General features: G+C 41.9%; 1 protein-coding gene across 1 annotated transcript in view; it reads right to left on the reverse strand.

Annotated features, from left to right (window-relative positions):
• NEDD1 (NEDD1 gamma-tubulin ring complex targeting factor) overlaps window positions 1–27246 on the reverse strand; it is a 149674-nt gene that overhangs the window by 70478 nt on the left and 51950 nt on the right. Inside the window, exons 7-9 of the mRNA XM_073620264.1 lie at window positions 26170–26368; window positions 9591–9744; window positions 3753–3884 (exon numbers count right to left, since the gene is read on the reverse strand). Of these exons, the coding sequence (XP_073476365.1) occupies window positions 3753–3884; window positions 9591–9744; window positions 26170–26368 (485 nt within the window). The remainder of the gene's footprint in view (window positions 1–3752; window positions 3885–9590; window positions 9745–26169; window positions 26369–27246) is intronic.

Genomic DNA, 27246 nt, shown 5'->3' on the forward strand with positions numbered 1-27246 from the left:
TTCTGAACACAGCTACATCCCCAGTTATAAGAAGGGGTGCACACTTATGCAACCACATTTTAATTTTTTTAGTTTCACACCCCCCCCCCCATAAAAGATTTCAGTTTGTTTTTCAATTGAGTTGTACAGTTTATAGGTCACATTAAGAGGTGGAAAAAGTTCTGAAATGATTTATCTTGGTCTCTTTTTTACGTCACAGAAACCTGACATTTTAACAGTGGTGTGAAGACTTTTTATATGTATATTATACAGCGGTGGATAGTCGATTCTACGATTCACTTTCCAGACTCTCACAGTTATTTGGGAATTCATACACTTATTATGGTTTATGGACTTTGAGCTTGCACGACTGAGTGGTGCTACACAGTTTTTGTTTTTATGTATTAAGGGTATTACTTTATTTTTACATAAGATAAAGTTGATTTCTATTTGTGGGGATGGAACAGGGTTACTCACTTTATGTAACTGTCTAGTTATGGAATACCAGATCTCTAAATGAGACTTTGGAAAAAATGCCCTCTCCACTCAACAGTGAGGTCTACCAACTTATCCCAATGATCCATTTGCTCACTTCCTTGACTCAAGAAAAAAAATGGAATGGAAAGTACAGCTTCAAAAAAATCAAACATGAGGGCGGAAAGGGAGGGCATAGTCTGCACTGCACTGTTGAGTGCCTGTCACAGAAGCTGCTGGACATATTACTTCCACGGCACAGAAAGATTACAGTTCATGATATCAGGCAGCAGAGGACTTCGGAGTTCAACCTAACATAGCAGCTACCAGCATACAGACACTCTTCATTCATGGAAAGTTCCTGGTGTTTTTCTATTTTCAACAACCTTGTTTAATCAAACTACAAACAAGTGACACCATGCTGTGCAAAACATAGCAAAAGTTGCCATCAAGTAACGCATATGACATCACTTCCTCTTTAACACAGAACATAAATGGTCCCACAAAAATAAATCAATATCTTTCACTCAGCCTCTTCAGTCTTAGAGGATGTTGAAGCACGTCTTTATTATACATTTATAGTTGCAGTGTTCACAGTCTCATCCCTCTGAATTTAAATCACTATCCTCAATTTGATAAAACTTTTCACAGGCTCCCACTGGCCTAGGAGACAAATATCCTGAAATCAAAAACATTTGCAATAAATTATTTCAACATCTATGCTTGCCACAGTATTGTATATATGAATATAGAGTGGGGAAAATGATTTGATCCCCTGCAGATTTTGTATGTTTGGTCACTGACAAAGAAATTAAGGTCTATAATTTTTATCATAGGTGTATTTTAAATGATAGAGACAAAATATTAACCAAAAATCCAGAAAAAACACATGATACAAATGTGATAAACTAAGTTGCAGTTCAGTATTTGATCCCTACCAACCAACAAAAATTCTGGTTCCCACGTGCTCATGTGGTACAGATTAGTCCTGTCAATTTAATGTGCTCCTAACGACAACTCGCTAGATGTATAAAAAGACAGCTGTCCACGGAATCTTTCTTTTATACAAACCTCACAATCATGGGCAAAACCAAAGAGCTGTCATCAGGGCCAAGATTGTAGACCTGCACAAGGCTGAAATAGGGTACAAGACCATCAGTAAGAAGCTTGATGAGAAGGAGACACTGTTGGAGCGATTATTCACAAATGGAAGAAATACAAAGTAACCATCAATTGCCCTCGATCTGGAGCTCCATGCAAGATTTCGCCTCATGGGGTAAGGATGTTAATGAGAAAAGTGAGGGATTAGTCCAGAACTACACGGGAGGAGCTTGTGAATTATATCAGGGCAGTTGGGACCATAGTCACCAAACAAACTATTGATAACAAGGCCTGCAAGGTCCCCCTCCTCAAGAAGGCACATGTACAGGACCATCTGAAGTTTGCCCATGAACATCTAAAATGATTCTTCCCTCAGCCAGAACACTGAAGATAAGTCGTCGATGGGTCTTCCAGCATGACACTGACCCAAAACATACCGCCATAGTAACAAAAGAGTGGCTCAAGAAGGAGCACATTAAGGTCATGGAGAGGCCTAGCCATTCTCCAGACCTTAATCCTTTAAAAAATGTATGGCGGGAGTTGAAACTTTGAGCTGCCAAGCAACAGCCAAGAAACCTTAAGGATTTATAGAAGATCTGTAAAGAAAACTAGACCAAAATCCCTCCTGAGATGTGCTTGGAGATCAAATACTTATTTTACTTACTGAACTACAACTCAATTTATAACATTTGTATTGTTTTTTTTCTGGATTTTTGGTTGATATTCTGCCTCTATCATTTAAAATACACCTATGACAAAAACGATAGACCCTTCATTTCTTTGCAAGCTAGCAAACGTACAAAAATATGTAGGGGATCAAATAATTTTTTCCCCCAATATACTGCTGCTACTTTCAGTGAAAGATATAAATTGGGTCAATTTGATCACACTGTTCAAAAAATAAATGTAATTAGATATGATCAATTCAGCAGCCATAAAAAAAAAAATACTGTTTGTCTTTGGGTATGTATCAGCTCTTTGGTTGTTTAATCCCGTAAACTTGTGTTTCGTATTATTATACATGTTTTCTGAGTTTATTATCCTGATGTCAACATATTTCCTTAGTACCAAAGTATTTCTTTATAGCTATGATTGTTTATCCAATGGTATTTTATTTATTTCTATAGCCCAGACTAGCAAGGAATTTAGAACTTTCCTTTTTTGCACATTTAAAAGTTACTGAAAAAAACAAAAAATAAAACCAAACACAAAACACAGTGTGAAAGAAAAAAAAACACACACACAAATCGATAAAATAGTATTTATCGGCGTATAACATGCACATTTATTTCAAGAGGGAAGTTTCAGGAAAAAAAACTTATAAATAAGGAACTTTGAAGCAAAATAAGGGTCAGTGTCCATCTGCAGCCTCACCATTGCCATCAATGCAGCCTGATCAATGCCCATCTGCAGCCTCACAAGTGCCATCAACGCAGCCTCATCATTGCCATCAATGAAACAGCCTACCATTGCCATCAGTGCAGCAGCCTCACCATTGCCATCAGTGCAGCAGCCTCACCATTGCCATCAGTGCAGCAGCCTCACCATTGCCATCAGTGCAGCAGCCTCACCATTGCCATCAGTGCAGCAGCCTCACCATTGCCATCAGTGCAGCAGCCTCACCATTGCCATCAGTGCAGCAGCCTCACCATTGCCATCAGTGCAGCAGCCTCACCATTGCCATCAGTGCAGCAGCCTCACCATTGCCATCAGTGCAGCCTGATCGATGCCCATCTGCAGCCTAGAGGGGACAGGGAGGGGGGTGGAACAAGCGCCAACAGATTACATACAGTGAGAATCTCCTATCATAGACAGAACAGTGGTCCAATGGCGGCCCAGGAGACGGGACTTCTTATTACAGAAGCCGCCAAGTAAACAGGAGATTCTCACTGAATTTAATCTGACGGCGCTCGTCTCGCCCCCCTCCCTGTCCCCTCCGAGGCAGCTAACATTAAAGTATTGGCGTATAACACGCATGCGCTATTTGCACCCGATTTTGAGTGAGTGTTATACGCCAATAAATACAGTATGTATACAAGAAAAAAAAAATTCTAACCCTCAAGCCCAAACTAAAGCAATTATATATAACTGTATGATATATTAAAAAAGAAAAAATATTCTAAAAGATGTCTTATTACATTTTACAGGAGATTTTCAAAAATCATTTGAGCATGATATTTACATTGAAAGGACATTACCTTCACGAACAGGAGAGAATATATCACCTAAACTACTTCGTCCAAATGAATCTACAGATTTCAAATCTGGAGTTTTAGAAAAATCTGTTTCTTTTGATGGTATTACATCAAGACTTGTGCTACGTGGCAAACCTTGAGAGGATAATAAACAAAACAAAAAACAGTAAATCATCATTGGAGAGGTAAACTGAACTGCAATTCTGAAGTGAAAATCTACACGACAAACATTTTGGAGCTATCAATATTGTCTTAATGTACTAAGCACTATCTACTTACCCTACTAAAGCAAATATCACAGGCCTATTTTAGAAGACTTGTCTCATTTGAAAGTTTTAGTAACTCATATCATGTAACAAACAACAGCTAGCTTTGAATAGGGAACTCCTGTTAAGTTTTTTTTGCTGTCTGTCTCATACTGATTAAAAAATGTGAAAGTGATTGAGGAAGGTGAAGTTTTGTTTTTGTTATTTTCAAGAATAAATGATGCAAATATTAACCACTTCCATACCGGGCCTATTCTTGCACTCCTCTCCTACATGTAAAAATCATAATTTTTTTTGATAGAAAATGACTCAGAACCCCCAAACATTAAATATGTTTTTTAACAGACACCCTAGGGAATAAAATGGTGGTCGCTGCAACTTTTTATGTCACATGGTATTTGCACGACAATTTTTCAAACGCGTTTTTTTTTTTTGGAAAAAAAAGTTTCATGAATTAAAAAATAATAAAACAGTAAAGTTAGCCCAATTTTATTTGTATAACGTGAAAGATGATGTTACGCCGAGTAAATAGATACCCAACATGTCACGCTTTAAAATTGCGCACACTTGTGGAATAGCGCCAAACTTTGGTACTTAATTTACATATGCGGGCACGACTTATGTATGCGTTCGGTTCTGTGAGGGTCGCTTTCAATTTTTTTTTCTTTATTGTTTATTTTACTTCAGTTTTTTTTTTTACCACTTTCCATCTTTTTTTGAGCACTTTTATTCCTATTACAAAGAATGTAAACATACCTTGTAATAGGAATGGTGTGCGAATGTCCTCTCTATGGAGAGATGTGGGGTCTATAAGACCCCACATCTCTCCTCCAGGCTGGAAAGCATCAGATGAAAAAAAAAAAAAAAAAAAAGAAGAACTACGGTATCTGATGCTTTCCAGCCGAGATCTTGGCTTTGTTTACATCCGCGGGCCAGACATGATGTCATAACGTCGCACCCGGGCCTTAAACGGTCATAGAGACTGGAAATCACTGCGCTCTTCATCCGGCAGTGGCGGATTCTTTCTCCAGGTCCCCGATTGCACAGGAGATCCCAGAGAAGCACGGGGGGGGGTTCCCTCCCCTCCTGCAAGAATAATCAAGCGACTGAACTGCCGCAATGATCATTCTTACGGTGCATAGAAGCACCGTATGAAAAGAAGATAACTGAATGGTGCCTGCAGGCATCATTCAGATATCACCACTGAAAGTAAAAAACGTCATATGACGTCCTTGGGCAGGAAGTGGTTAAAATATAACTAAAAAGGAAATTTTTTTTTTTTCTTACATTTTTGGATAGAGTGGGGAGGGATTAAAACACCTGTTAGTTTCTATTGCTGTCTGTGCCCCCGTTAGCAAGATTCACCCTCGCCATTTGTCATGTTTACCATCATTGAAAGTGAAAGTAAAATAAATTCCGCGGTACGCACCACTATAAGTGCACGCCGCAGCCGGTCAGTCTGTAACAGCTGTCACCACTGAGACACAAGCATACCAAGGTTAGAGGTAAAAGATTTAAAACAAAAAACAGTTTTAGGAATCCCAGAGGGAGTACTCACTGTTCCACGCTGCAGGACCTGTTTTACCAGGTCCAATCTTCCCCCATCACGGCGGGTAGCGCCTCTGTGGACCTTCAAGGACCGGGTCCCCCATACTTGGGGTCCACACCCTTGGAACTGTAAGGCACCCTTCTGGTTACCTTGGGCAATTAAATGACCAGGAATACCAATTTTAACAAGGGTCCAGCACTATATAGGACACCTTACAGGCAAAACCTTGTTCTTGAATCAAGGCTCGGGTACCATCCACTTTAGCTTTCTTGTGCCATCCGAATGGATCCGATTATAACGTCCTCACTGGGACATCATTGAAGAATTTGAAGAGCTTCAACAGCCATGACCATCACCTTCAAGACGCTGGCGAAAAAAACTGGAGGTACTTCCCGTGTGGGAGGGGTTATATGGGAGGAATCATCTTACTATTGGTTGCCAGTGTTCAATCACCTAAAGGTTGCGTATAACCCAGATAGTCATTACTATGGTGCGCTGTGTCCCGTGATATACGATAAAGAAATAAAATCCCAACTTTTGGGTTGTCCCCAGAAGAGTGAGAGGAGAAATTTTCCTATGGGGACACTGGTTCTGGCGACCTGGAGGGCCCCAAGGGATTCCCTTAATTTGCAGGTATTTCCTCTCTTTCTCTTTGGCTATGGAACAGAAAGTGAAGGGGAATCTCTGCAATAGGACAAAGATGGCGGAAAAAAAAAAAAAAATCTGACCGGGGTTATAATCCTCCCTTGCCTTATCCAAAATGAAAAAGCACAGATAAGATACGTCATCAATGGCAAGTGGTTTGAAGATTAGTGGTGCCAGAGAAAAAAACATCTCAAAATCATTTAAGGATGTTGAGAAATTTATTGGCAACTACAGGAGCACCAAACTACCTTTAGCTGGTTGACAAATGTCTAACACAGGGGTGTCAATCCTTTTGACTTTCCAAGGACACATTGGAACAAAACAAAAAAAAATGGTCTTGGGCCACACATAACACACAATAATATGGACAGCTGATGAGCAGAAAAAGTCGGACAAATCACAGGTAAACTATCGCTGGTATAGATAATGTACCGGAGGAAAAAAAAAAACTTAATTTTTTTGTAATTTTTTTTTATTATAAAAGTAAAAGAGGGCAACATAAAACTAGTGTGATATTTGACACTAGCGTTGATAAACTAACATCAATATCTGGGGTTTGATGAATGTAGTAACAATTCTTAATGATTTCCCCGGGTACACATCAGATATTTTGGTTCTAATTTTGCCCTTCGTGTGCTTCATCCTTGAAAATGGTTGCTAACAAATATAGGTGCTGCTGAAAACTGACGACATGAATAAGGCGTAAATATAAGAATTGTTTTGGATCATAACTACTCCTTTATCAAGTCCTTGATAAAAGGCGCAGTTATACTCCGAAACATGTAGCTACGCTGCCCACATTGAAGCCCTCCCAGGTGTGACGACACTTCCAGTCTTGTGCAGTCAATGCACTCCAGGGTGGTTCCAGGTTTTCCAGTTAAAGTGGACATAAAACTGATTCATGAAATTTGACCTAAGCACATATCTGTAGCGTTTTCTTATCTCTCTCCAAAGCACTGAGTCCCATGTCTTTCTGTTTTGTTGCTCTGTTATCAGCATAACTTCTGACAAGTTCACCGTCAACCAAGATAAAACCAGCCTGAAATTTGTGTCGAGGAACATTGCTATAAATAGATTAGCAGAGAGCTGATCTATTCACAGCACAGCTTTGCAAGTCACTGCCTATGTGGAGGGGAGGTGTGTGCCTTTCCTCCAATCAGCCATCTTGGTGCTGAACGGGAAGAGAGAATCTCTAACACGATCTGCACTTTCTAAAGAATATATAACGCTGAAGACAGCAGATATACATGTAAAACTTATGTAGGAAGAGTGGTTTCATCTCTGTGTATCATCAGAGGCTGTTCACTTCACTGGGTATATGTGAGGGTTTACATCCCCTTTAAGTTTCTGATCTTACACAGCCCTTTGACAGGGGCATCTGCCTACTGGCTTCTGAAGACACACTCAACCTCAACAGCAAAGCACACTGGGTGGATGAAATGCTCTTATCTTATGCACCTTGTGAGTTGCCACTTGCTATTTTTAATAAAGTATTTTCCTAAATACTGCACTCGGTTGGCACACTCTGCTGTTTCCTTTGTATATTGCATAGATCACTTCAGTCTCATTGGAGGAGCTGCTACAGATATGTTTGGACCTATGAACTTTTTTTAGTATAATCCTACACCCCTCCCATTGCAACACTTGAATTTATTAAAAAGTAAAATAGCATTCTCACAGGCAAGTGATAAAACCAGGCAGATAATAAAAAGTCCATTTGCAACATCCAGCAAGATCTGCTGGCCAATAAACCTAGGTGGGGTGTAAAGTCCAAAGAAAGCTGAAACTTTTCGAGGGGTGCCCCCTCTTTTTCAGAGCTAGGTTTGAAATGTAGGTAGATGGTTTTTATATGATGGCTGGGATCAAATGAATAAGATCATGTGATCTGAACCCCTCCCTCATATGGGAGGGCCAATGCATATAATTATATATATAAAAAAAGATATTTAATTTCCCATTAGGGACATAGGTCACCAGACATCATATACATACACTTTGGATTTATCCTCATACATATATACATCCTAATGCATAGATATATAAAAAGAGATCAGTGTCAAATACCAAATAAAACATAAATTACAATAAAATTCTTTACTGCTCTAGAGCTCAATAAGCACCATGCACGGTGTATCTAATCCTGGCAGATCTGTATGTAGATACTCACTTTCACTCAATAGTAACCAGTTAGATACGATTGTGGGGTGTATCTTATACCACAATACAGAGTGATTCCAGTGGGAGCCCAAGAACCTGCAAGATGGAAGGACTGGAGGAGTTACTGGCATGTATGAAACATGCCATCAATGTCTCCGGCCATTGGAACGCACGTCAGCCAAATTCCCGAAAGAATTACTGCACTGTGCATGCCAGACACCGGCCTGTGAACCACAAATGTCACTTCTGGTTACGCAGGACTGGGTAATGTCCAGCAATCCCAAGTGGGGAGCTGAAAACATAATTTCCTGTGACATGAAGAGTGAAGTCATATCCGGTGGTATGGAGGGAATGGCCGGAAACTAGGACACTGGTGCTCACAGAGACCACATTTGGGCATACCCCAACATGGGGACACCCGGAAAGCATGCACCAGCCATCAGGATCTGCGCACGGGTCACAGTGAGGACCGCTGGCGATCAGCTGAGCATGAGGAGTCTGAGCTAAGGAGGGGAGAGAGAGAGAGCTCCAGGAGCCACATAGGGATAGCATGTAGCTGTGGCCAGTAGCGCACAACTCTTCCATAGTTCCCCGATAGAGCATAAACCAAATCAGAGCATTTATAAGAGAATGTGTGAAATCTATACACACATACATGCACATATATAGACCTATATGTATATGGGAAAAAAAATAGTAAACCCACTACCTATTAGAGGTGTCACAGTACCTTTAATCTCTATCTATCGTGTCTGTAAGGTAATAAAAAAATGTATAATAATGGTAAAAACTGTCGAACTAGATAGACAATCATTGAAAAATTGATGAAATTGTTTAAAAGGGCCCGTTCAGCAGGGACCGACTGGATTTCAATCCATGTATGGGCACACCTGGGTTGGGCACCCACTGGCAGAACACAATAGCACTTCGGGAGAGATTCCCTGACACTGACTTGATGGGGAAATCAACCAATTTTCTTTTGGAAAGTAAATTTCACAATGTATGGGCCTGCCTTACATACTGTGCAATTTTAGACAAAGTGCCCCCTCACTTAACATTAAAACTAGCACAGGCTGAACTAATACCCTACAATTGGAGAAGAAGACACACACACCAACAGGTACAAAATGTAGCTCTGTACTATACTGGTTGAATCAAAAAGTTACCCAAAATTGAAAGGGTACAGAGAAGAGTCTCTATAATAAACCACATTATAAAGCTTACCAGATTTGTCATCAATCTCCTCGACCTTATTTTCCACCACTGTGGCTGGCTGTGTCTGGGCAGGTATGTCTTTAAATGAAAGTGTTCCACCAGCAAGAGAAGTTGCTTTCTTGTTGACACCAGAGGACACCGATGTTTTACTTGACTTGATAGACTAAAATAATAAAGTATATTATATTTAAGAATGGAGGAATTATTAATGTTGATTTCTTGATATATATCACCAGATTTAATGAAGCAGAAGCAAGAAGATGCACAAAGTGGCATAAACAAATCTCTTAAGACTAGCAATCAGTGACAGCAGTACCCTAAAGCAGTGTCTCTTAACCAGGATGCCGTGAATACTGGACCCAGCTTGCCCTGGATCAACATCTCGTGTTTCATTTGTACTGGCAGGCCAGTCACCAGCACCAAAACAAGCAATCATGTTCTAGGGCAGTACACACAACATTATCCTCTGCTATTGTGTTTGCGGGCGGCCCACCTGCATGCACCATGGCAACTCATGACGCTAATCTAGGGAAGGCAGCATTCAGAAGAGGGACAGATTCTGACTCTTCTAGGCCTCCACCTTCCTCTCTCTACCGAGCTTCTGGAGCTCACACAAAACTATTGCAGCTTCCCTGCAAAAGCGCAACAATATTGATGCTCCTTTATATTCATCTTACTGTAAACGTTGCTCTTGACACCGAGCTAATTCCTCCTTTGAAACAAAAATAAGAGATGTCACTATCACTCCCAGTTACTGGTCCACCTCCAATGTTTACAATGCTTTTCAGAAAAGTATTACACAAGAAAAAAGACCTCTCCTGCGCTCAGGTGTCCATGAACTGGATATGTGGTGCAGCCACCTATAGAAGTAATGCCTAGCGTCTTGCAGCCCTCATTTGAACAATGGGTATTCAAGCATTACCACTGATAAACTTTAATGCAGCATAAAAACAGTAAAAATTATACTCACAAACTAGCTAGTATAAATAGCTTTCAAAAGGGCGCAAAAGCGCTGTTTCAGAGCCTAAGCGGGCTTAGGCTCTGAAGAAAGGGGTGCTCCCCAGAAACGCGTAAGCCATCAGCCATTTGCGCTGGTCTTATCCTCTCTGCAACAGGTCCTGGGGTGTCGATCCACAGAAACAGCGCTTTTGCGCCCTTTTGAAAGCTATTTATACTAGCTAGTTTGTGAGTATAATTTTTACTGTTTTTATGCTGCATTAAAGTTTATCAGTGGTAATGCACTAGGTTGGTGCGCCCTCTTTCTTTTCTGTTTTTTTTCAGAAAAGTATTGCCATTAGGTTCTCTTTATAGTTTAGTAGCCTAAAAAACTCACAGAATAGGTTGTATCACAAACAGCAAAAAATATAAAAAAATACTGGTTTATGAGTAACTACTTTTAAATCGAATAAACTTATGTTCAAAATCGTACATTAGGTTTTGATTTGTAAACCCATGGAAGATTCAAATGTAACTTATTACTAAGCATAAAAACAGCAAAAAGGTAATCATACCATGTTAAGCATGTTTAAATTGATGGCCCACATACACAACACATAGGGGGTTGTTTACTAAAGGCAAATTCACTTTGCACTTGGAAGTGCAGTCACTGTAGATCTAAGGGGGACATGCAAGGAAAATAAAAAACATCATTGGATGATAGAATCAGCAGAGCTTCCCCTCAGATCTACAGCGAATGTACTTACAAGTGCACTTGTAGTGCAAAGTGGATTTGCCTTTAGTAAAAGCTAAGGATGAGCTCAGGCATGTTAGCACACCCCACGTGCAGAGCCCGCCAGGAAGTCGGCACTGCACAGCGCTAATCAAAGGCAGTGAGACATTGTCCCGATGCACGGCTGCAGAGATCGGGAAATGTCTCGCTGCCTGTGATTAGCAAAGCGCAGTGCCGACTTCCTGGCGGGTTCTGCGCATAGGGTGTGTGAACACCAAGAATTTGGTCAATATCAAAAGTTCATCTCAATACTTTGTTATATATCCTTTGCTGGCAATGACAGAGGTCAAACGTTTTCTGTAAGTCTTCACAAGGTTTTCACACACTGTTACTGGTATGTTGGCCCATTCCTCCATGCAGATCTCCTCTAGAGCAGTGATGTTTTGGGGCTGTCGCTGGGCAACACAGACTTTGAACTCCCTCCAAAGGTTTTCTATGGGGTTGAGATCTGGAGACTGGCTAGGCCACTCCAGGACCTTGAAATGCTTCTTATGAAGCCACTCCTTCATTGACCGGGCGGTGTGTTTGGGATCATTGTCATGCTGAAAGACCCAGCCACGTTTCATCTTCAATGCCCTTGCTGATGGGAGGAGGTTTGCACTCAAAATCTCACGATACATGGCCCCATTCATTCTTTCATGTACACGGATCAGTCGTCCTGTTCCCTTTGCAGAGAAACTGCCCCAAAGCATGATGTTGCCACCCCCATGCTTCACAGTATGCTGTTCTTTGGTTGCAACTCCGCATTCTCTCTCCTCCAAACACGACCAGTTGTGTTTTTACCAAACAGTTCTACTTTGGTTTCATCTGACCATATGATATTCTTCCAATCCTCTTCTGGATCATCCAAATGCTCTCTAGCAAACCTCAGACGGGCCCGGACATGTACTGGCTTAAGCAGGGGAACATGTCTGGCACTGCAGGATCTGAGTCCCTGGTGGCGTAGTGTGTTACTGATGGCAGCCTTTGTTACGTTGGTCCCAGCTCTCTGCAGGTCATTCACTAGGTCCCCCTGTGTGGTTCTGGGATTTTTGCTCACCGTTCTTGTGATCATTTTGACCCCACGTGGTGAGATCTTGCGTGGAGCCCCAGATCGAGTGAGATTATTAGTGGTCTTGTATGTCTTCCATTTTCTAATTATTGCTCCCACAGTTGATTTCTTCACACCAAGCTGCTTGCTTAATGCAGCTTCAGTCTTCTCAGACTGGTGCAGGTCTACAATTTTGTTTCTGGTGTCCTTCGACAGCTCTTTGGTCTTCACCATAGTGGAGTTTGGAGTGACTGTTTGAGGTTGTGGACAGGTGTCTTTTATACTGATAACAAGTTCAAACAGGTGCCATTAATACAGATGAGTGGAGGACAGAGGAGCCTCTTGAAGAAGATACAGGTCTGTGAGAGCCAGAAATCTTGCTTGTTTGTAGGTGACCAAATACTTATTTTCCACCATAATTTGCTAAATAAATTCTTTCAAAAATCAGACAATGTGATTGTCTGGATTTGTTTCCACATTTTGTCTCTCATAGTTGAGGTATACCTATTATGACAATTACAGGCCTCTCTCATCTTTTTAAGTGGGAGAACTTGCACAATTGGTGGCTGACTAAATACTTTTTTGCCCCACTGTATATGTAGGTGTATTTTCGTGGTTGCCGGAAGGGAGATAAGACAGAAAATAGAGATCATCCGTCTCTAACGCAATCTCCCCAAATTCCTCTTAAGGTTACAGCCTGGGGCTTCCCCCCTCTAATAAAAAAAAAAAAAAAAAAAAAAAAACGCTGAACAGGTCTGGATAATAGGAGACACTAAAATCCTTCATATGCTGACCTGTGTTACTTCTAGAAGTGAACTGCAAACACAGAAAAATACATTCTGAAATGTAGCCCTCATCTCTCTGAAATCCTTAAAAGGAGATCTATGGTCATAGCAGGGCTCAAAATTTCAAGTCCTAAGCTACTAGCCAGGCCTTAAGCCTCGGTTCACACCAGAGGCGGCACGACTTGCAGGTCGCCTCACCAAGGCGACCTGCACACGACTGCCCGGGCGACTTGCAAAACGACTTCTGTATAGAAGTCTATGCAAGTCGCCCCCAAAGTCGTACAGGAACCTTTTTCTAAGTCGGAGCGACTTGCGTCGCTCCGATTAGAACGGTTCCGTTGTACTGAACAGGACGCTACTTGTCAGGCGACCTAGGTCGCCTGACAAGTCGTCCTAGTGTGAACCGAGCCTAAGGGTTACTCGCCACCAGTTGCCCCACCCAACCCCTAACCTGCCCCGCAACACACCCTCATAAATTATCTCAGGAAATGATACTTAAATGTTTTATGCAGAAGTTACAAAAATAAATATTAACAACTTTATCAGTGCCCAACAATGCAGCCTCATCTGTGCAGGGAAAGAGGAGAGGAAGAGGATTGCCGGACGGATCCTCAGAGCGGGAAACATCGTTTTAACAGTTTTCATTTGAATTGCTGCGTGTTCCAGCTGCCACATACAGCCCCACCTCCTGGCCCTGGTGCTTAAACAGATCACCTGTCCAATGCCAGGACATGTGACTTATATCAATCAAAGTACCCGGGCCAGGAGGGGGCGCTGTATGTGTCCCTCCTCTCTGATAATCCGGCCACCTGCTCTCCTCTCTTCCCCTCGACGATCGCTGGTAGAATGGCTCCCATTCAACCACGCCTGGCGGCGGTGATCGCCCCTGCCCCCCCCCCCCACCCCCAGGCAGCCCACACTCGTCATCATGGAAAATGAGGGCTGGTCATAGCATACGCTTTCATTTTATATCATCAGTTTTTTAATAGCATCACAAACAGTAGTTATATATGATATATACTGTGACTACTGCCTGACTACTGGACAACTCTTTCCAACTTTTTCTCCTTTGCTCATTTCTTTGGTTTACTTTCGGTTTCAAATGACTATATATCTTAATGTACCTTGCTGGTGCAATAAGTGATTACTGTACTCATTTTTTATGAAATTTTTTCAGTAAGTGCTAAACTTCATTAGAAAACTTTAGTGTGGTAGCATAGAGCCCATTTCCTGTACCTACTACCTAGTCACCCCAGCTGGCTATGGAGGTCAAGCAACCAGAACTCAAACCCAAAAAGCATATCAATAATCAGGTAAGAATACACTTTTATATTGGTTAGAAAATATTTTTTTTATCCTGGAGTTAATCCTTAAAATGTGTTGTAAAGTCTCATGGTGAAAAACCTTCTGTGCTGCAGCAGCCCCCCAGAGCTCCCCTTACTTCTTACCTGAACCCGATCGTTCCAGCGACAAAAACGAGCCCAGCAGCTCCAGCTGCTGTCTTGGGTCCTCACTGGACAGATTGATAGTAGCGATAGCCAATCAAATCCAGTGAGATGGGAGCCAGGGCCGAGTCCGCTGTCTGTCAATGGACGCAGCAGCAGGACTCGGGAGCGCGCCCACACGAGTGCCCCATGGAAGGCGGGTCTCCGTGGGGGGCACTCAATAAAGTGGAGGAGCCAGGAGTGCCGCCGGGACACCCCATAAAAGGAGGATCGGGACCACTCTGTGCAAAACCCTTGCACAGAGCAGGTAAGTATGATTTTTTTTTTAAAATAACAAACACCTTCACAATCACTTTAATGGTTCTTCTATTAAAGCTGCTATTAATGTCTGCAATTAAGCTTTAACCGATTGCAGACCAGCTGCCGCCATACAGCGGCAGGTCGGCACGTTCCCGCAATCCATCGTAGCTGTACGCCGGCCCTTTAAACAGGGATAGCAGGCGCACACGCTGCACTGCAGGGGGAACCAATGCGATTGCGGGCACAAGAGCCAGAACAGAGACGTGTGTGTAAACACACAAATCCCTGTTCTTGTGAGAAGAGAGACAGAACGTGTGTTCCTACTAGCTAGGAACAACGATCTGTCTCCTCCTCTAGTAAATTCCTTCCCTCTATAGTTAGAACAGACGCTAAGGGAACACATTTAACCCCTTGATCGCCCCCCAGTGTTAACCCCTTCCCTGCCAGTGACATTTACACAGTAATCCGTGCATTTTTATAGCACTGATCGCTGTATAAATGTTAATGGTCCAAAAAATGTGTCAAAAGTTTTAGATCTATCCGCTACAATGTCACAGTCCGGATAAAAATCGCAGATCACCGCCAAAAAAAAAAAAAAAAAGCCATAAATCTATTTTACAGTTTGTAGACACTATAACTTTTGCGTAAACCAATCAATATACACCTATTGTGATTTTTTTATTACCAAAAATATGAAAATATGTACAAGAATATATATTGGCAAAAAATGATGAAGAAATTTGATTTTTAAAAACATTTTGGGGATATTATAGCAAAATGTAAAAAAATTGGTTATTTTCAAAATTGTCTTTTTTTTGTTTATAGCGCAAAAAAATAAAAACTGCAGAGGTGATCGAATACCACCAAAAGAAAGCTCTATTTGTGGGAAAAAAAGGACGTCAATTTTGTTTGGGTACTGCGTCGCACGACCACACAATTGTCAGTTAAAACCACACAGTGCCGTATCGCAAAAAATGGCCTGGTCATTAAGCAGGCAAATCTTCCGGTCTGTAAGTGGTTAATGAACACTAAGATAAGAAAATATTTTCCAAATGTGAATGTAAATTCTTACTTGAATATTGATGGGCTTTTATGTTTTTCTACTAGATCTGTGCAGAAATCCAGTGTGAAATATATTTTTGTAATGCAATTATTTTTTTACTAAAGCTTCTAAAGCAGGGATATGCAATTAGCGGACCTCCAGCTGTTGCAGAACTACAATTCCCATGAGGCATAGAAAGACTCTGAGAGCCACAAGCATGACACCCAGAGGAATGATGGGACTTGTAGTTTTGCAACAGCTGGAGGTCCGCTAATTGCATATCCCTGCTCTAAAGCATTGCACCTGTGATCATCAGATCGTGGGCACAATGTCAAAATCCTGCAGACTGTCAGCCTGTACCTTGAATACGAGCAGGCAGTTACTGAACTGCAGGAAGAAATCAATGATTTAAGAGAGTGCTCACTAGCGCCATCGCAGTTCATTGATAACTACAAGCTGTTAGCTGCAGTGGCTGGCAGTACCTGTACATTCATTCACAGAAAAAAGACAAGTGACAGCAAAAAAAAAAAAAAAAAGACTGAGTAGTCCATCGAGTCTGCCCATTTTCTTTTTTTTTGTTTACATTGTTAACTTCATTTAACAATGTTAACTCCGACTACAGCTCTATGTTTTTCCCAAGTATGTTTCAAGCCATTTAACTGTTGACAACCTCTCACTATCCTCCTACATAAGTTTTAATTGAACGTCTGCTGTCTTTCCCTCTCTACCCCCTTTGGAAAGTGCAGATTGTGTTAAAAATCCTTCTTCATTATTCAGCAGTACTTAGGGGTGGGTGGAAAGATTGTATTTGCAGTGTGAGAGCTGATTGGAGGAAAGGGACACACCTCCCTCCACATAGGCAGAGGAACGAAGGAACATGCAGAGCTGGATGCTGAATAGACAAGTCCCATACAGGGGGTCCCTGGGTTACAAACAAGTTAGGGACTGTAGGTTTGTTCTTAAGTTGAATCTGTTTGTAAGTCGGAACAGGTACATTTTTTAAGTGTAGCTCCAGCCAAAAAAACTATTTTTAAGCTTTTTGGATAACATAGGGAAGGGTTAACACCCCTATAACATTTGTTTTGCTGTCTGTGCCCCTGTTAAGAAGATTTCACTTCACTTTCTGTCCCAATGACAATTGGATTTTGAAAATTTTGGGTTGTTGTGGAAACGAGCCTTGGTGATAAAGCATCAGTGGAGGTACCTTTTCCCCATAATAGCTCTTACAGGAGTGAATTTCCCTTCCTAGGGGTAGATTTCCTCTCACTTCCTGTTGTCTCCCTCCGTTTGTAAGTAGGAGTCGTTTGTAAGTCGGATGTTTGTAACTAGGGGACCCCCTGTACTTAACTCCCTCTATTATTATACAGGATTTATATAGCGCCAACAGTTTGCGCAGCGCTTTAAAACAAGAGGGCAGACAGTACACTTACAATACAAATCAATACAGGAGGGATCAGAGGGCCCTGCTCGTTAGAGCTTACAATCTAGAAGGGAGGGTCAAGTGGAAACAAAAAAGGTAATAACTGTGGGGGATGAGCTGATGGAGAAAATGAAAATACAGTTGTTATTTGTGTGTAGGGTAGGCTTCTCTGAAGAGAAGGGTTTTCAGGGATCGTCTAAAAGCTAATAAAGTAGGAGATAAGCGGACAGATTGGGGTAGGACATTCCATAAGATTGGAGAGGCTTTGCAAAAGTCCCAGAGGCGAGCATGGGAGGAGGGGACGAGGAAGCTAGAGAGCAGGAGGTCCTGAGAGGAACAAAGAGAATGAGTAGGTTATTTAGAGACTAGGCTAGTGATGTAGCTGGGGGATAAACTGTGGATGGCTTTGTACGTAGTTGTTAGAGATCAGAGTCCAGGACTATACCTAGAACCTTGGCATGTGGGGATGGGCTTATAGTTATGCCATCGATTTTGACAGAGAGATCAAGGGAAGGGGAAGGGGCATATGGGGGGGGGTAATACGTTTGGTTTCGGATAGATTGAGTTTGAAGGGGTTGTAAAGGTATTTTTTTTTTCTTTAAAAATAACAAACATGTTATACTTCCCTTCACTGTGCAGCTCGTTCTGCACAGAGTGGCCCCGAACCTACTTTTCTGGGGTCCCTCGGCGGCTGTCTCGGCTCCTCCCCGCAATAACTAGCCACCTTAATGCGAGCTCCCTCGCATGGTGGATAGTTATTGCAGGCGTGCTCCCGTGATACAGCCGGCGGCTATAGCCGCTCGCTGTATCACTCGGCCCCGCCCCCCGGCGCGCCGCGTCATTGGATGTAATTGACAGCAGCGCGAGCCAATGGCTGCGCTGCTTTCAATCCATCCACTATAGCCAATCAGCGACCAGGCTGATCGGCTGAATGGAGGTCGGGAACGCGCAGGCGAGTTTTTGAGGTGTCAGGTAAGTAAAACGGGGGGGGGCTGGGGGCGGCGGTATTATCAAAAGTTTTTTCACCTTAATGCATAGAATGCATTAAGGTGAAAAAATGTATACCTTTACAACCCCTTTAAGTTAGTGGTCTGACATCCAGACTGATATATCTGATAGTAAATTAGTGATACGTGAGGAGAAAGAGGGAGTGAGCCGAGGGGTAGGGAAATAGATTTGGGTGTCATCAGCGTAAAGGTGGTATTGGAAGCCATGGGAGGCTATTAGTTGACCCAGGGAGGAGATGTAGATTGAAAATAAGAGAGGTCCAAGAACAGGACCTTGAGGGACCCCAACAGAGAAAAGGAAGAGGAGAGGAGGAAGTAGAGTTGTAAGAAACAAAGGTGCGGTTGGATAAGTAGGAAGAGAACCAGCAAAGAGTACAGTCATGGAGACCAAAAGGCGTGGAGTTTTTTGAGGAGGGGGTGGTCAACCGTATCAAAGGCAGCAGAGAGGTCCAGGAGTAGGAGTACAGAATAGTGTCCATTGGTTTTGGCCGTTAGTAGATCGTTTGCTAGTTTTAGGAGAGCAGTTTCTGGGGATTCATCGACACAAATTTTCAGCTACTGTTCGCATGTGTTGGAGAACTTTTTAGAAGTGACTCATGCTAACAGAGGAACGAAGCACCAGAGAGAAACGACACTTAGAGCTTTGGAGACCCATAAGTAAACACTACAGATATATGTGCTTAGATCAAAATTTCATGAAAGGGGTTTACAATCACTTAAATAGGTCCAAATTCATTGCTTAACAAAATGGGAATTCTGGACCTTTTTCGGTTTGAAAACAAACTTGTACAAGCTGAAAAAAAAAAGCCACTTGCCGACCGCCAAACACATATACGTCGGCAGAATGGCTCGTACAACCAAACAGGTATACCCATGCGTCCCTTTGAATTTGCCACCTTGCTGGCATGTGCCCGCCAGAGTGTGCCCGCAGGTCCCACGAACTCCATCTTCGCCGGCGGCCCACGATCTTGAGACGGTGAGGCAGAACAGGGAGATGCCTATGTAAAACAAAAGAATTTCCCTGTTCTGCCTTGTGACATGACAGGGATCCACTGCTCCCTGTCATCGGGAGCAGTGATCGCTGTCATGTCAGTGGTAGCCCATCCCCCCTCCAGTTAGAGTCACTCCCTAGGACACACTTAACACCTTGATCACCCCCTAGTGTTTAACCCCTTCCTTGCCAGTGTCATTTATACAGTAAAAAGTGGCTATTTATAGCACTGATCGCTGTATAAATGACAATGGTCCCAAAGTAGTGTGATAAGTGTCCGATGTGGCCACCATAATGATAATGTTGCAGTCCCGATAAAAACAAAACAAAAACCGCAGATGGCCGCCATTACTAGTAAAAAATTTAAAAAAAAAATAATCATTATATATATATAGATATATATATATATATAGATATATATATCTATATATATATATATATCTATATATATATATATAATATCCCACTTTTAAGTACACAATGGGGTTTATTTACTAAAGCTGGAAAGTGCTAAATCAGGCTCACTTCTGCATAGAAACCAATGAGCTTCTAACACCAGCTTGTTCAATTAAGCATTGGTAATGAAACCTGGAAGCTCATTGGTTTCTATGCAGAAGTGAGCCTGATTTTGCACTTTCCAGCTTTAGTAAATAAACCCCATTGTGTGCTTAAAAGTGGGGTATGCCTGTACATACAATTTTAAATTGCCATAAATCTATCCCCTAGTTTGAAGGGCGCTATAACTTTTGCGCAAACAAAATCAATGTGCTTGTTGCGATTTTTTTTTTTTACCAAAAAATATGTAGAAGGATACATATCGGCCTAAACTGAGGAAAAAAATAGATTTTTCTGGGGATATTTATTATAGCAAAAAGTAAAAAAAAAAAAAAATTGCTTTTTTTTCAAAATTGTCGCTCTTTTTTTGTTTATAGCGCAAAAAATAAAAACCGCAGGAGGAGATCAAATACCAAAAGAAAGCTCTATTTGTGGGGGGAGGGGTACGTCAATTTTGTTTGGGTACATCGACGCACGGCCGCGCGATTGTCAGCTAAAGCGATGCAGTGCCGAATCACAAAAAATGCTCTGGTCAGTAAGGGGGTAAATCCTACCGGGGCTGAAGTGGTTAGAGATATACAGTGCTGTGCAAAAGTTTTAGGCACATGTGAACAAATACTGTACAGTAAGAATGCTTTCAAATAAATGCAAGTTCAACTTACAGGTAACTTTTTTTCCAGTAGTCTTTCAGGACAGCACATGAGAGATCATAGCTCCTCCCACCAGGCGACAGGAAACACATCATCCAGATATTTAAATGGAGGCTCCCCCGTCTACTCATCTTCAGTTGTAGAAGAGAATCTCTGGCCCCGACAAACACAAACATGTAAAATACAGCATCAGGGCGGGTTGTTACTGTCCTAAAAGACTACTGGAAAACAAGTTACTGGTAAGTCTAACTTGAATTTTCCCAAAGCATCTTTTAGGACAGCACCTGAGAGCACAACTAGACTTACACCCTTAGGTTGGGATGACAGCTTGTAGGACCTTTCTACCAAAGGCCTGATCCCCCACCATGAAGAGATCTAATCTGTATTGGCAGGCGAAAGTTGACAGGCTTGACCACGTAGCCGCCTTACAAATTTGACGAACAAGCAATATGTACTGTACATCTAGTCCTTGGTAGTTACAAGGTAATACAAAATTGTCCTCCTTAAAGCTAACATGTAAAGTTACTTTTCCTTTTCTCCATTTGGATTGGAACAAAAAAGAGGAAGTACAATATCCCGAGAACAATTCTGAACTGAAGCAAACTCCTGTAAAAAAGTGGGGTCTGTCCTTAGAATAATTGTGTCCGGAAAAATAGATAAAATGGTTCTCTTACGGACAGGGCGTGGAGTTCACCGATTCTTCTTGCAGATGAAAAAAAACCTGTCTTTAAAGTGATCAACCTGAGGGATGCTAAGACTAAAGGTTCAAATGGTGCTTTAGTCAAGGCCTGCAGAACTACAGACAAATCCAATGTTGGAAAGGTTCTGACCTTTAATGGTCTGGATCGGGTGAGGGCTACAAAAAAAAGAAAAAAAGAAATCTAACCACCAGTTACAATGTATCCTTCCAGAAAAACCCTCAGGGCTGCAATTTGCACCTTAAAAGGTACTTACTGCCAGACCTTTGTCTGCACCATACTTTAGAAATTCTTGAACTGAATATCTTGTGAAGCTCAACCTGAAGCTCTGCACAAGGAATTGAATACCTTCCAAACCTTGAAATAGATGGACCTAGTCACCTTTTTTTGGCTTGACAACAGTAGAAACCAGATGGTCAGAAAAATCGTCGTTTTTTCAGAGCTGCTTCTCAGATACCAGGCTGTCAGCTTCAGTGTTGCTACCTTTGGGTAGTATAAAGGACCCTGAATCTAAATGCCCTGTCTCAGCGGAAGGTGGCAATGTGGTTTGACCTTCATCTGCAGTAGGGAAGAAAACCCTGACCCCATTTCAGGACAATTAAGGTGAACACCTCCCTGTTTAAAGGACCACTCCGCTTCCTGCACTTGTTGCCTGCTGAGAAAATATATATCACTCCACTGAGAGTCCCCTTTAGATGGATTGTGGACAAGGATAGTAAATGGCGCTCTGCCCTCACCGGGATCTCTTTTGCAAGACTCTGAAGGATCTTGCTTCTGGTGTCTCCCTGGTTGTTCAGCTGCTGTGGTGTTGTCCGATAGAACTTGAACATGACATCCATGTACTTCCTAGCCGAATGCTATCAAAGCCATCCCTACCACATTTAGCTCTCTCCAATTCGAGGACTCTGAGGCTTCCATCCTTGACCACAACCCTTACGCCAGCTTCCCCTCCAGGTGGGCACCCCAACCCCAGGTGCTGGCATCTGTCGTTATCCTTAACTCTACCAGGAAAGACCACAACTGGCCTATAGAAATGACGGTCTGGTTCCTCCACCACCAAAAGCTTCTGAGGTGGGAATTTTTAGGAGGGTATCCAGCAAGTCGACGGTCCCAATTTCTCAAAATAAAATCCAGTAATTGGTTTGAAATGGAACTTTGTTCACTGGATTGCTGGTATTGATTAAGTCAATGTTCCCAGGACCAACATAATCTGCACGATGGAAAAAAGCTGATTGGTTGGACTGCAGCACTTTCACCATGCTCGGCTTCTCTTTTTTTCTCTTCTGGGAGAAAAATTTGTTGCTCCGCTGAACTGATCTAATAACCTAGGAAGAGTACTTCCTGAGCTGGTAATAGGTTGGATTTTTGGAAGTTCACAAACCATCCTTGGGATTGTAGATGCTCGGGGCTCCGATTAAATTCTGCTGCAGCTTCTCTCTGGATGGTGCAAAAAAAATAGAAGAAGGTCATACAAATAAGGAGATTACCTCGAAATGGAGAGGTGATAATGCCTCCACCATGACCTTTGTGAAGACCCTTGGGGCAGAAGAAAGGCCAATTGGGAGGGCCCTGAATTGTAGATGCTGAACTTGATTTCCCCAATTCAGAGCCAAACTGAAAAATCTTAAAGATTTAAGAGCAATCAGTATGTGGAGATTAGCATCCTGTAAATCTATTGATGCATTGCAAAACACCCCTGGTATAGGCTTCTGACAGAAAATTAAGTCCATCCAAAATGTTCTGTATTCGAGTGACTTGTTTACAGGTTTTACATTTAGAAGACAACGACAAAACTTTCCTGAGGGTTTCCAAACTAGCAAAACATGGGAGTAAAACTTCCCACTACGGAAGAAACTCCAGAAGCATTCCTCCCACTGGGGGGGATGGAGTCACTGCATTTTATCAGATTGCTCAGGAGGATTAAAAAAGGACTCCTCCCTTGGTCTGGGATCTGTTAGAGACTCAAGATTTCCTATTACCTTGAGCCTTATCCTCTTGCTGCAGAGTTTTCTTGAGAGCAAAAATTTTTTTTTTTCTGTGGTTGAACTTTTTCCTTTACAGAGAAAGTTCTTTTTTTGGCAGCCTTTTGGTCAATAGACTCCAATTTAGCCCCAAACATCAAGTCCCCAGCAAATGGGATGTCACACAATTTACTCTTAGAAGCTGCGTCCCCTGGCCAGGTCTTCAGCCACAATGCCCTCCTTGCAGAATTTGTTAGAGCCGCAGATGCGGCTCTAAAAGATTCTGCAGATGCATCAGCGATAAAAGCTACTACTGCAAATAAAGTTGCCAAAGACCTCAGGATTTCTTGCTTGGGTGAATCTGCCGAAATATGCGATTTAAGTTGGTCAAGCCAGTGTTTTAAATTCCTAGCAACAAGTGGTTGGCCATGGCCGGCTTCAGATTACTCAGACTGCCAAGACCTTTTAAGAAGCATATTCATTCTCTTGCCCATCGGTTCTTTTAAAGTTTCCCATATCTTCAAAGGCTAAAATCAGTAGATTTCGATATCGGAGAGAAAGCTGCATCTAATTTCGGAACTTTGTTCCAAAAATCCTCTGGAGCCTCGAGGGAATCTCCTTTTATGGCATATAGAAAAGAATAGCTTCTTTTCTGGCTCCTGCCATTCCTTCCTAATCATAACTGACAGGAGTGGACTGGGAACGTGCATCCTTTAAGATTAAGACCTGAGTACATTTGGTCATGGAAGGTTAGCTCCTTTTCCTCCTCTATGCCCAGGGTAGCATGAATTGCCTTAAGAAGCTCCCCCACATCCTCCAGAGACATTTTGAATTTAGAAGATATATCTGTACTATCATTCTTTCTCCTCTTCCTCTGAATCAGATTTAAGAGTGAGAAGGGATACAGCTTCCTGAGTAGAGGGTCAACCTGTCTGGGCCTCAGCCAATTCAGCAGGCTAGAGAGCAGTGGAGATGCCAGAAGGACCTGGGTTCCCTGCAAGGCTAGTCCAAAAAGATTAAAAAGTAGCACAGAGGTCATTTTTAATAGAGGTCACGAGGTCTGTGCAAACAGGCGAGGACTCAATTCTAACAAAATCTACATTGCAAGAGGCACAGAGAGGTTTAGTCCACGCACAACGAGCATAAGTGTCCCTGGAGAAAATTGTGGGCCACATCTTTTGCCAGTATGGGCTCTCCCCAGGCATATAAAAGGGTACAAGGAGCACGTTACGCCACACAAGTCCGGGAGGAGATCTAGGAGGACCGGAGCCTCAGAAGAAGAAAACAAAGGGTAAATTGAGAATGGAATGAGAGGCAACAATTTAAAGATCTGGATGCTGATGAGTTTCCCGTCGCCTGGCGAGAGGAGCTATGATCTCTCAGGTGCTTTCCTGAAAGACACTTTGGGAAATATTTATTTAGTCGTTTATTTTAATCAATTAACAAAATGCAAAGTGATCGAATAGATTTTTTTTTTTTAAATCAAAAATTTGGTGTTACTACCCTTCAAACCAGCATCAATTCATACACTTGTAAAGTCAGGGATTTTGTAGGATTAGAGTCTGGTGTATGATTAACCAATTATACCAAGCAGGTGCTAATGAGCATCAATTTCATATGTAGGCTGAAACACGAACTGAAAGACAAACAGCTGACTAACAAGCTTAAAACTGGGTGAGGAACACCCAAACTCTGCTAACAAGGTGGGATTGTGGAATACAGTTTCACATCACAGGTTATACAGCATGACAAGACTGAGCTCAGCAAGACACAAGTTAGTTATAATGCAGTAGCAAGGTTTCTCCCAGGAAAAGATTTCAAAGCAGACTGGGGTTTCAAGATGTGCTGTTCAAGCAGTTGGCCAAGGAAACATTATGCAGCAGATTAAAGACCCATAATGCTTCTTTCACGTCCATATCAGAAAATGTCCAGCAGTGTCATCAGCACAAAATGGGCAGAACCCAGTGGGACCCAGGTACACTCATCTACTGTATGAAAAAGTCTAGCATGGAAGATTAGTGCCCAAAAAGCCATACGTCCGATGTGGAAACAAGGCTTCGCGATTCAACCCTCCACAAACACAGGAACTAGTATGCAGAAAAATGGCAGCAGGTGCTCTGGACCTAATAAACGTGCAATGCCATTTGAAAAATCAAAAAGAGTCTATAAGACAATAATAAAGAGTGAGAGTGTAGCGCTGCACATTATTATGTCAATTTGGGTTTTATTATACTACCCTTATGTGAGAGCAGCTGCACATTTTCTATTTTTATTTATTTTCTACGGTACAGATTTATTTATATTTATTAGGTGCTATGGACTTATGAGTCAAAATTTGGAATATTTGGCTGTAGCAGGAGGCAGTTTGTTCGCCGAAGGGCTGGAAAGCGCTACAATGAGTGTCTGCAGGCAACAGTGAAGCATGGTGAAGGTTCCCTTGCAATTTTTTGCAAAATTGGCCCCAAATTTATTCTGCAGCTGGACAACTCCAAGCATACAAGGTCATTAGGAACTATCTTCAGAATAAAGAGCAAGGAGTCCTAGAAGTGAAGGTTTGACCCCCACAGAGCCCTGGTCTCAACATCATGGCATGTGTCTGGGATTACATGAAGATACAGAAGGATTTGAGGAAGCCTACATCCACAGATGATCTGAGCTTAGTGCTCCAAGATGTTTGGAACAACCTATCTGTGGAGTTCCTTGAAAAACTGTGTACAATTGTACCTAGAAGAATTCATGCCGTTTTGAAGGCACACCAAATATTGATTTGATATGCATGTCTCCTGTTTTTTTTTTTTATCAGTTAACAAAATGGAAAGTAAATGAACTATTAACACTTCTATTTCTGAAAGCATTATTTACAGCATTTTTTCACACCTGCCTAAAACTTTTGCACAGTAGTGTATATTTTAGATACATAGTAAATAAATGGGGGTTATATACCCATTACACAATTTGCTTTATTCATAACTTACCTTGTGGCTGCTGCTGTGTTGAAACTGAATGCACTGCACAGATGTCTTATGAGCACCAACTGTTTTAATTGGAGAGTTTAACATTCTTAAGTCGTAAAGGTAAATTTTCCCACGAGAAGAGCCAACTGCCAGTGTAGCTCCATCTGGCATAAAGTCTACAGCAGTCAAAGGTGATTCCACTACCACAGTTTGAAGAAGACTAAATGTAAAAAGAACAAAAAGTTTAAAAATAATCATTACACATGGAAATGAGACATTATACATCTTTGGTTATCAGGTTTGTTCTACAGGTCATGATACTCTTGCACAAAAAAAGCAAAAAAAAGCAAAACAGCAGATTTGTATATTGCTTCCAAGAAGTTAGGTATGGTTAAGCATTAAGACCCCTTTCACATTGAGGCGTCTTTGAAGGCGCTAAAGGGCTAAAAATAGCGCCTGGAAAAACGCCTCCCCTGCTTTCACACTGGGGCGCTGCGCTGGCAGGACATTAAAAAAAAAGTCCAGCAAGCAGCATCTTTGGGGCGGTGGAGCCCCTGCCCATTGAAATGATTGGACACCACTGCCGAAGCACCTGCAAAGCGATTTGGCACTACACAGGTGCATTTACCCCTTTCTTCAACCGCTAGCGGGGGTTAAAAGTGCCCTGCTAGCGTCCGTAAAAATTAGCGGCGCTTTAACACGAATGCTGCCCATGGCTCAGTGTGAAAGGGCTCTAAAGGGTTAGGAACTTTTGAAAGCAACAGTAACAAATCCTGCTTTTAGAATACACTATAAAAATAAAAATTTAGCAAACATTCAAGTTGGAAGGGAAACTTGCTACCAATATGTACACCCACAAGTCCTTGCTGGTCACTGCAAGAATCTGTAAAGGTTAAAGCTGACCTCCAGGAATGTGATATCAATAAAAAGTGGGGAGTTTGGGACTTTAAACGAGGCACAATAAATGTACCTCTATCCCTGATTCAGGTAAATAAGAAAGGAATGTGGGACTTTAAATGAGGCAATTGACTTGTGGAGGTAGAATGGTTGGTAAACATATTTAAGTAACAATAGTATAAAACAAGTAAAAATGTTTAT

Source organism: Aquarana catesbeiana, linkage group LG03, assembly GCF_042186555.1.
Source record: "Aquarana catesbeiana isolate 2022-GZ linkage group LG03, ASM4218655v1, whole genome shotgun sequence".
Lineage (NCBI taxonomy): Eukaryota > Metazoa > Chordata > Amphibia > Anura > Ranidae > Aquarana > Aquarana catesbeiana.